This window comes from Diospyros lotus, chromosome 5 (assembly GCF_014633365.1).
Source record: "Diospyros lotus cultivar Yz01 chromosome 5, ASM1463336v1, whole genome shotgun sequence".
Lineage (NCBI taxonomy): Eukaryota > Viridiplantae > Streptophyta > Magnoliopsida > Ericales > Ebenaceae > Diospyros > Diospyros lotus.
This window is the reverse complement of record NC_068342.1, coordinates 15,902,512-15,914,320: the sequence shown is the minus strand read 5'-3', so window position 1 is coordinate 15,914,320 and position 11,809 is coordinate 15,902,512. Positions and strand designations below refer to the sequence as shown.

At 34.3% G+C, this 11,809-nt stretch overlaps 1 protein-coding gene and 1 pseudogene across 1 annotated transcript; both read right to left on the bottom strand.

The window, feature by feature from the left end:
* Positions 1-2,469: 2,469 nt before the first annotated feature.
* Positions 2,470-5,269, bottom strand: LOC127801293 (elicitor-responsive protein 3). Its single transcript, XM_052336257.1, has 5 exons — positions 4,832-5,269; positions 4,619-4,684; positions 4,404-4,542; positions 2,948-3,083; positions 2,470-2,762 (listed from the first exon to the last, which is right to left on the bottom strand). Exons 1-5 carry the CDS (start codon positions 4,896-4,898, stop codon positions 2,613-2,615), a joined length of 558 nt encoding a protein of 185 aa, XP_052192217.1. The 5' UTR covers positions 4,899-5,269; the 3' UTR covers positions 2,470-2,612.
* A 128-nt stretch (positions 5,270-5,397) lies between these two features.
* On the bottom strand, positions 5,398-7,648 carry LOC127801292 (pentatricopeptide repeat-containing protein At1g11290, chloroplastic-like; annotated as a pseudogene).
* Positions 7,649-11,809: the final 4,161 nt, after the last annotated feature.

Genomic DNA, 11,809 nt, shown 5'->3' with positions numbered 1-11,809 from the left:
TTCTAAATTTTATCTCATGAACCTTATTTTGTTTCTCGAACCTTTTCTCATGAACAGTACAAGCAACCTTAAATCCCAAGTCAAAACTTAAGGAACACATCTAAAATCTATCACTCACCACAATCATTGAAAACCAACAATGATCTAAAAAAACCATAATCACCAAGGTATAATGTCTTATAATTATATGTCTAGCACAATGAACAAGATGGCCCTAACAAGTCCATTTATAGTCCCTGAATCTAAATCCAAGGACGCATCTAACATCTTTCCCAACAAAGTAAAACTTCATTTATGTCGCATTAATAGTTAGATTCTAATTTTTCATGTCATCCTATCTCCATTGTAACGGATATATTTTTTCTTTAGACCTCACCACAATAATCTTGTTATTTCAAATAATCAAATGTTATTGATGATGTTGTGGCCGATCACTTTCCCCTGTCTAGGGCTAGATACCTGCAATGAAGTCAGGGACTTGCTCCCCTGGGATCATTCCAACGCTCAAACTAGATCACTGGATTATCTTAAGCTCAAAACATATAGTTCAGAATTTAGAGACAAAGAGTGGGGGATCATTTACCCGTCCATGTTGCTTTTCTTTTATATCATTTTGTCGAGATAAGGATTTCTTTTCGAATCGTTGGGATCCACATTCCGTCCCCCGCGGAATCATGATCCTAACGACATAGGATATGGTAATCCCTTTCAGAGGGTTTGGGATTGTCCTTATCCCCACAATTCTTGGTGCGATGGTTGATCTCGAGGAATCCAGAGAATCTTTGCTGAGTAACATGTTAGTCGGTGTGTTGAGGCATCTTTATCACGTGTCCTCTCTATACTTGAGTAGGGTGACATCAGTGGAGTGATCCCTTAATGAGCACGTGTCACCTGTTGCCATTAGTCGTATTCTCGGGATATTGGAGTAATTATGGACCTGAGAATATTTTCCTTATCAGTTATCATCACAAAATATGTTTTTTTTTTTTATAATTTTCAATATTTTCATTTCCAACAAATGTTGTAATTAATTTTCACATTTTAGAAAAGTTGAGCGCATAGTATGGTATCCATGCCAAATATTTCACATGTATGGAAATAACTTTTCAAAAGATGTATACATTATATAAATAATCACTCACCTAATTCTTGCAATATTATCAGAATAGTCTAATTTCACAATAATCATTAACCTGCATCATTATAACAATTCTATATCAGTGTTACTACCTTCATAAGAATTTGGCCTAAAGGTAACTTAAAGGGTCTTTTCGTCATTTTTGTAAACTTAATTGGGGCTTTTCATAATTTTGAAAACTTGAAGTGTTGATGAGTTAATAATAGAACACAGGAGCCAAAAGGCAAAAATAAGTTAAAAGTCTCCTTAAAATGAGTTGGGTCAATTGTATTTCATGAAATTGGGATCTTGGCTCTATCCAAGGCCCAGAGAGCCCTTGTAAGATCCATTCAACAAAGCCGTCAACCTCTTTCTTGTTTAGCCATGACTAAACCTTCTAGTTGAGTTGGCTTTATACTTATTTATGGTAATCAGAAAAAGGGTAAGATGATTAGTGATAATTGGGTGGTTGTTAAAGTTTTCTATGTCTAGATAAGACAAGAAATCAAATACACCAGACGAAGAGGAGAGATTTTCAAATTACCAAATCAAATGCATCAAATAAATCTCTCTTTTTCGACAAGATCTCTAATTTTTGGTTCTAGCCTTTAAAAAAACTTTCAAATTAGCCACAAAAAAAAGAAAAAGAAATAGAGATTTTTACATTTGTTTCGTTATAGAGAATGCTCCTATAAGTCTTTTAATCTTTTTTGTTTCCTTTTTCTTACCATCAAAAGCCATGACAGATCCCTCCATAGAGCTCCACAAACTCCTCATACCTCTTCGACTCCTTGTTCTCTCTTGCTCTCACTAATTTGAATAATGATTGATACTCTAAAAACCTTACTTGATAATTATTTATAAGTGTCTAATAGACACTTGAATTAATTTTTAAATTAAATTTTTTTCTAACTTTGATCTCTCTACCTTCTATAATTGTTGCCTCTTGGTTGGCCCCTCTTCAGAAACCTCATGTGTACCGATATGAATTCAAATGCTTGTCCTTTGGCGCTCTACTCGAGCATTACGATTTGTTTAAATTTAGAATTTGAATATTGTAAAATGATATTTTTTAAAATACAAACCCTTCATAATTTTTTTTTCATTCCTAAATATGTGCCATGTGGGTCATGCCTAGCTTATAAAATTTTATTAAAAAAATTAGTTAAAATAGAATATACGATTGTATTTGACATTTTGGTGTGGTTTTCCAATTTGTTGGCTAAAATTCACCAAATCCAAATAGATTTTTCTTCTAACGATGAATCAGATGGTGCTTTTCATAAAAAACAATAATAAACAGACCAAAAAATAAATTCAAAAATCATGGATGTTCTCAACTTCTCGGAAAAGTTCAAGCACTTCCTTTCTTTGTAAGAAATTACATACACCATCACAAGCATACTTATTAGCACATAATGCAAACCCTTAGAAAAGCAATGGACAGCCATTAGTGAAGTATATATATCTATAAATATCACACATCAATTGCCTCCTAAACCTGCTTTTGCTTATCACATGGAAAGAGGAACCTCCAGGTCGTCCACCATGGGCTTCTCCAGAAATTCATGATAGCTCTGCAAATTGGGAGTCCTATTCCCTGCTCCTCATCCACAACTGTTGTTCTCTCTGTATAAGCTTCTTTCTGCAGCAAAGAATGATGGTTGTTTATGTTCTCATTGATCTAAAAACTCCCAGAAAATATTGGTATCAGAAAGAAAATTATGTAGTTATCCAAGTCCTAAGGCAAACAGAATTCTAATGGCATTTTCCGGGAAAATTTTGCAAGGATAATTTGCAAGAGATATTATTGGTAAGCTCCATTCTCACATTAGGTATGAATTTCAGCCCTATCCTTATCTCTCCTTTGTAGGTGTCGTCTTCAAGCACTACATTGTAGCGTGTTGGTCTTATTTCCAGAAAATCCTTGTCATTTGCTTCTGTGATCATCCCCTGGACATATAGTCTGCATTGCAGAAAGATGATATATTAAAAATAACAAAACAACAATGATTACATAGTTTTCCCAGAATAATTTGGAGAATGCAATAGGATTTCGAACAACACCCCCCCCCCCCCCCCCCCCCCAAAAAAAAAAAAAAAAACAAGGAAAGATGATAGATATAAGCAGCTTGTTCAATTGTAGAGAACATTTTTTAATTTTCTAACTCCAATGTTCTATTGGATCAACTAACAACTCTAATTAGAGAACACAAAACTCAATTTTCTAATTTTTTGACTTATTACAATAAATTGGAAACACATCAAAAAGATATTTTCTAATTTTCAGGAAATGAATGCTATTAGTTTTTGAAATATAAATTATTAGGACTGTATAGTTGTAAAATTAGGAAATATTCTCTACAACTAAACATACCCTGGATATTTAGATCCACTATTTGCATTATTTTATCAAATGCTTCAACATAGCTCTAAAAGCTTAATAGTCACAATGTTCACATCATCTCAGAAAATCTCATTATGTAGACGGCTGCAAGCTTAAACAGGGGAAATTTACCATACACCTTCTAAGTTGTGGTTATTTGACTCGATACCCCCCCTGAATTTTAAAATTGACCTAATTAGTCCATAAATTTTTCAAAAGTTAGCCACGACATCTCCTTCGATACTAACGACATTAAGTTACACTCGCTTAACTTTGGGTCTTTGGCCTAGCATCCCCTGAAATTTTATTTTCATCAAATCAGTCTTTGAACTTTCCCGAAAAGGCCAAGACTGATTTGGCAAAGAATAAAAGTTCAGGGGGCATCCAAGTCAAAGACCCAAAGTTTAGGGGGTATATGGTCAATTATGTAATGTTGTTAGTAATGGAGGGGGTATTGTGGCTAATTTTGGAAAAAAGTCGGGACTAATTAGGCCAATTTTAAAGTTCAGGAGGTGTCTCAGCCAAATAGCCAAAGTTCAAGATATGTATAGTCAATTTACCTACTAAACAGTCGTCGTTGCACATATCTCGTGAAATCTCTCTCTAAAAAATGACTAAATTCCATAGGTCAGGATGCTAATGTCAAAGTTATGACTAATATTCCTTCATAAGATTTTTTAGTACAAACTAAAAAGGAAGTTCAATGATGACAGAAAAAGGCAATCAAGGGTGATCATTCTCAAATAAGAAAGGAGAAAAAAAAGAGTTTAATCAATTAGAATGCCAACTGCAACAACAACAATCACAAGCTCCAATCTCACACTGGATGAGGAATCAATTCGAATGTCAAATAAAGCAAAATGTAGAAGAAAAAAGATGGTGCAAGTTAGAACTGCTCACATTGTCTCTCCAACAAAGCCGCCAGCACTGAAATACTCCTTGTCCATTATTCTAAATTTAACGTGGGTCAAGTTTTTCCACTCTGAAGATGCAAAATGGAATGTGAATTTTTCATTCCAGCAAATTTCTTTGTGTTTGCCTGCAGCAATGAATTCCATGACTAGGACAATCACAACATATCATGATAGAAGTAAAAAGATTGGCGAGGACCAAACGTTTTGAAGTTTTGGTTCTTTTCACTTGAGTTCCGCATTGAATGATGACATAGTAGGCTGGCCTTCCTGTGAAACAAAAAAGGTTGAATTCAAGCAACCAATAAGCCACAATTACCCAAAACATAAACAATAACATTCCAAAGGCAGAAACATAGAAGGTTTGATTTGTATAACGTTGCACCAATCAATGTAAGCTGAGGGGGAGGGGAGCACCGATGACATTGGTGTGTCTTATGCCTGCAGCACTAACAACTACAACTTCAAGGGTTCCTTCTTTCATTGGAGAAGATCTATGGAGATGTGAGGGAATGAAGAAAGTAAAGACAATGAGGGTTTGAAAAGTTAATTCTATGCGGTAGTATTTAAGAAAAAATAGTAACAGCCTAGATGAGTAATTAATCCCCTGCCAAATTATAACTGCGCACACACTAAATATACAAGTTGTAACTTACTTCACAAAATTTAAAGTACTTGCCTACTTGGCGCATGTCATGAGAGTGATGAAACAGCTAGACTCAATCCATGTAAGCCATGTATAATTTCCAGCTTAAAGTAGAGAGTCATTTCGTAATTCCTAAACAAATTGAAAAGAAGAGTTCGTCTATTCTTTTAAGAAAGACGGTGAACTCTTCTAATTCCGGTATTTATATCCGTCAAGGAAACATCATGAGCACAGAAGCTCAGAAGGGATAGAATATTTCGTGTAGTTGAAAATTTAATGACTATTTTTCAGGCGCAGGATGTGTTGTATTCTACATACGAACCCCACCATAACTGTTCAACAAGAGTATAATTAACATAAAAAGAGGATATCTGAAAAACCAAAAGGAAGATCGTTGAGTGAGAATAAATTCTACAAAACGTTTAGGCGCTTTCCAAAAAGTTGAAACAAATAACATGAAATCTGTCAAGAAAAATAATCTATTGCAGTTGATTTCTTTGATAGTACACGTTATAAATTGGCTTCAAGCATGCTATATCCTGCTTCCTTCCTTGACCCTTTCTTGTCCACCAATTCCCGCAGCCTCTCCATGTCCGCCCATCTACCCTGCTCTGCATACAAGTTTGACAAAACCACGTAACAGCTGGTATTTTCTGGGTCCAAAGGCAAGAAGCTGTTCAACAACAAATTCTGCCATCTCAACAGAACTACACGTTGATCTACATCCAGCAAGAAGTGCCCCCCAGATTCTTTTATCCGGCTGAATACGCATACCTTTTACAAATTCTAAAGCTTCTTCTACGTGTCCTTGACGGCTCAGCAAATCCACCATGCAAGCATAGTGCGCAAGTTTTGGAGTAATACCATGTATATTTTCCATTGCATAAAACCAGTTCCAGCCTTCATTCTGTAGACCACAATGACTGCAAGCAGATAGAAGAGAAATAAATACGACCTCATTGGGTTTTATTCCAAAATTCAACATTTTTGAGAAAGTCTCCAGAGCCTCATTTCCACAGCCATTTATCCCATAGCCGTTGATCATTGAGCTCCAACATACAAGATCTTTGGTTGGCATTAAATCGAAAAGTGCCTTTCCTTCTCTTATTCTTCCAAATTTACAGTACAAATCTATCAATGCTGAAGTTACAAATGCATTGGAGGAGTGCCCAGCCTTAGTTATATGCGCATGAACGCTCTGACCAGGCCCTTGGATTCCTGAAGTAGCACAAGCTTGTAATACACCCACAAAAGTCATTTCATTAGGCTTCTCATTTGTTAATTGCATCTCTTTGAATGTATCTAAAGCTTCAAAAGGATGTCCATTTTGTGCATATGCTGAAATCATGGCGCTCCATGCAATTAGATCTTTCTGATGAATCTGATTAAACAGAATTCTGCCCGACCCAATTTCACCGAACTTAGCATACATTTGGAGAAGTGCAGTAACAACCGAAACAAACGCCAAGAATCCAGTTTTCTCCACGTAACCATGAAACCCCAGACCAAAACTACGCTCTTTTGCTTCTGCCGAAGCCCCAATTGCATCCAGGGTAATTACTTCATCTGGTTTCAAGAAACATCTCCGCATCCCAGAGAAAATATCCATTGCAATTCTTGGGCACTGATTCTCAATACACCCATGAATCATAATTCTCCAAGTAACAATGTTCTTCCTGTCAATTCTATTAAAAATTTGAATTGAGGTCTCAAGAAATCCACATTTTACATACATATTTACAAGTGAATTTTGAACATTAGTAAGAGAGTACCACTCTCTTTTTATAGAGAAACAATGTATCTGCCTGCCAAGGTACAGAGTTCCAGGATCAGCACAAGCAGGAAGTATGCTCACAATGATAACATGGTTTGGCTGGACACCGTTGCATTGCATTTCTCTGAAAACCTCAAAGGCCTCAAAGTATAACCCATTCTTCGTGCAAACTGAAAGCATTGCATTCCACGAGACCATATCCTTCTCGGGCGCTTCATCAAACAGCTTCCATGCAACTTGCACATCCCAAAGAGAGTAAACACTGAAAAGGGCAGTCATAGCCGCCGGTTCTGATTCAAACCCCATTTTCATCAGCAAACCATGAAATGTCCATGCCATATTTCGGAAACCCAGAGCCCCAGAAGCCCGTATGACGCTCAAAATTGTCACGTAGTTTGGCCTTTGTTCATTTACAAGCATAGCTTTGAACAGCCCAATGGCCTCTCCGGGCTTATCTCTCCTCACCAAACTGGAAATCTTCGATGTCCAAGATATCACGTTTCATTTTCACCCAAAAATCCAATTGAGTCTTCGAAGTAGGCATGGGTCTTGACCAATGTACCCTGTGATAAAAAATGTACCAAGTTCCAGATAAAAGGTGTCCTTCTGGCTATTTCATCAAACAGTTTGTGTGCATTCCGAGAAATAATATACATGTCATAGATCCTGGAGAATAAACTGCCTGTGTATGGTTTTCTGCAGATTTAAAGACGAAAGAGAGATTTTACGGACAAAGACGGGACAAAACGTCCCGTATAGCTGACCCAAGTGGACTAAAGAACACAGGTCCTGCTTCTTTGGCTCCCGGAGGCAATTTTTTTTTCTTTTTTGGTGAATAAATTGGGTCTAAGAATATATAATAAATAGGGTAAAATATCAAATTGACTCTAATCTTTAACAAAGTTTATTGGTACTTTAAAATTTAAAACTACATTAGTATTTATAATAGAGGATGCTTAAATACCATCACGAATATTTATATTTTATAAATAAAGTTAAGTTATCTCAAATCAAATCTTGAAGTACAAATTTAAATTAAAATCAAAACTCCCTTCACATCACACATTTGGAATTATTGTCCTTACGTGGTTCTCGTCACTGTCACTCGTGTTCTCTATTTTGACAGATGAAATAAATCGCAAGTAGAGATTTTATCTTACTGCGCATGAACATTTATCTTTTTTGGTGGGTTTTTTCCTATTTGTAACAAAAACTAACAATGACAATAGTAACTTACGACAAGACTTTAGCTGACAACAAGATCTCACCACTAGTGTTGGTGAAAAATGGAGAGACAAAAACTCACAGATGGTACCATGGCAATTAATAGAGGCCTTTGATGATAGTGATGAAAAAGATAAGCAAGAAGAAAAATAGAGAAAGAATAGAGAGAATGAAGGCAAAATTGATCATCGATAGAGATGGAGGACCAACGATTGAAATGGGTTTCAAATTTGGTGAAACCCTTCATCTTCCCCAAGTAACAACGACGAAAATGATGAAGAATATGAGAGATTGAGAGAAAAAAAGAAAGCGACAGTGGTGGGGGTTTAATCAATTGAAATAGGTTCCAGATCTAGTGAAACCCTTCATCTACTCCAAGTAACTACAATAGAGGCTATCAATGGCAACAATGAAGAAGACAACAAAGAGAAAATGGAAGGGGAATAATAGAAAAAGAAAAGGTAGAACCCATTGCCGGCAACAATAGATTTCTAACGATTAAAAGCAAAGTTAATTCCCTTCTATGGTAACAAAATGAGACCCTCTCAAGCAGTTACCATGCATTTTATTTAGTCTTTCTTTTCTCTCTTTGTGAATGGCAACCGAATGACACCATAAACAACCATTCCATATTCAATGTTAGAGTAAACCACCATCATGAATTAACCACCTTTTTTCTACCTCCAACCTCCGTGGCTTATCTCTATTTTCCTTTTCTTTTGCTAAAACCAATAACGACAAAAACCTCATTGTCGTTGTTTAGAAGTTAACACCAGCAATGATAGGGCATTTTTGTATTTGTTTTTTGATTTTGATTTTTTATTTTTATTTAACTTATTTTAATATAATTAATTAGAGTTTAAATAGCTAAATTTCACTTAATTCATGTTTAATTGAGGGTGTTTGTAATGAAGGGGGTGTTTGAGTAAAAAATAAATAAATTATAGGGAGTTTGGGTGCTATTTGTCCTAAAATTATAAGGGTTAATTTGACCCCGAGTGTAAAAATATGAGATTCATTTGGCCTTTTCAAAGTAGAAGTACCAATTTAGCCTCAACTAGAATTAATTTGACACTTAATACTAATAAATATAAAGGACTATTGGAAAAAAATCATCACATTGCTATGTTTTTTTTTTCCACAAAATCAAACCAAGGGAACAATGCAAGCCCAATCATATATTAGGGCAAACTTAACGACTAATTTTGTGAAGGAATATGAGTTACCTAGTTTGATTACCCTTGGATGAGATATTATTTAGAAATTAATGTTCATTCAAAGTTGTATACTTTGGCAATGATTTGTTATTGTCTTTCTTGATAGGTGAATAGAAATTGGCATCTTCTATGTTCAAATGAATCGGTGAAAGACAAGCCTTAATGAGTATGTAATTGATCAAGCTTGTTCATTTGGAAAATATGAAGAACTTTAATAGATCCATTTTGATAATTAGAGGGTTGGTGAACTCAAGATTTCAAATTTGAATCTTGTGGCTTCAGATAAACCCCCCTTAGGTCTTATGTGGTCCCTTATTTTCATAGGGATTTAAGAGGTAAAAAGATGAGTGACATTATCGCAAAAGCCTAGAAAGGTATTGTTAAAATCGTTAAACAACATAAGGGATTTAAGAATAGACATAGTCCAACGTCTCCTATGTGTTGTGAATACATTTATTGAATTTGACTCGTTTCTCCTTGCCAAAAATGCAATGTTCACAAAATTTTAGTTTTTCAGTATTTTGCTCTTCTAGAAATCCTATTTTTCTTAATTCAGTCATACCTATTTCACTCATATATTCAAGACGCATATGCCACAATTTAGTGATATCAATATCTGACAAAGAAGAAGTAGTAATAACATCATTTGTAACAACAAAACCCTCCAAAACATATAATCTTTCATACTATTTTTTGCCTTTCATTACAACAATAGCACCTTACTAACATTAACGACTCCATCTTCACCAATGTCGTTGTACCCATTTAAATCAAGAGTACTCAATGAGATAAGATTTCTCTTTAAGGTTGAAAACATGTTTGACACCAGTTAAACTTCTAACAGTGCCATCAAACATCTTAATCTTAATTGTGTTGGATATGAGCCCTTAAGACTAGTTTTTAGTGACACAAAGTGAGTCGATCTTGTAATTATTTAATTATCAATAAAATGACAAGTTTATATTTTAATTTAAATTGCAATATGATTTAAATTAAAACATATATCTATTAGTATAATAAGAAGTGGATGCATTCCTTAAGAGTTAAGGATATGAGTGACGGTTAATCCATGATTCGTTATGCTATAAACATATTCCTAGCTATAGAGTTCCTAATGTAGATAATAGCAACTTGTAAAAACTAGCATATCGTTTTCCCTTTTGTTCAGTATGAGATGCTAAAGATAAATATTGGTGAGTTGCCATTCTATATGAGATATGGAAGGAAGATGAGTGGGTGATTGTTACATGAATGAATTCACTGAACAAGACTATTAATATCGAATCACGTGGGTCTTTACTCACGGTTCAATGATTCAATATTAGTTGCATATTTGCAACTAGTCTTGAGACCTAAGATGACATAGATGCTATACATTGGTGAATTAGGAAATTAATGATGTTATATAATTGTTCTAATCAAGAATATTTTTTGCATATCTATGTGCTTAATCTAGTAGTGCATAAGGTATGTGTACATCAGATATAGAATCTATTACATCGGGGTATGCGAAAAGGATATTCAATAAGATCCAATAATCACTTGACAATAAATTTTTGGACCAGGCTATTATGACAATAGAAAGTGTATTCCATGAATTGTGTCATATTAATCAAGAAGGATTTTAGATTTTGTTATATGACAAAATTGAGAGATTTAACCTACTGTCCATGATCTCATATCTTGTCGAAATATAGAATGATAGAGAGACTATATTGCATGGAGTCGTAAAAGAAAGGTTCACTATACTCGCTTCACATTAAATTGGGTAATCATGATATACTGTTAGATATCACTCATAACTTATAAGAATTAATATGAAATTATTCTTATTGTTAATTTAATTGTGAATCTAGAAAGTCTCACAAAAAAGAAATCATTTTATAATAGGAGAATACTAAAATTACTAATTTTATAATGTTTATTACGGAAATAAGAATAATAAAGTAACTTTATTATGAATAAAATTACTAATATTATTCAAAATTCGATTAGGATTTAATGCTAGCACATTAAATCCTAAACCAAACGCACCCTAAGGTTTTGTGTGGATTCCATATTAATAGGAACATAACACATAACCTAATAGAAAAGTTTTAAGAAAAGTTTTACCACTCTTCTTCCTTCTTGAATCTCTCTTGAATCAAGGTGATTTCGAGTGGACAGACTTGGTATCCTACACTTGGAAAATTATACGGCGAGTGAACATACGCTACAATCGAATTGCAGTGAAAATGTATTTATCTATTTTCTTTTTTATTTATTAAATTGTAAAATTAGAAGAAAAAAAAAGTGATACCTAAAATTAATTTTTTCACTACATATGATCTGATCTAATTTCAACAAATTGTTCCAATGCTAGTAATTTTACAAGAATAATTATTTCACAAGGTATCACCAGTAAATAAAGTTGATATGCCAAATAACAATCATTATTAGAAGACATATAAAACGTTCATGCTATATCAAGGATTCAATCTTCATAAAATTTGATAATTTCATTAGTTATCACCAAAAGTTCCTCAACACTACTG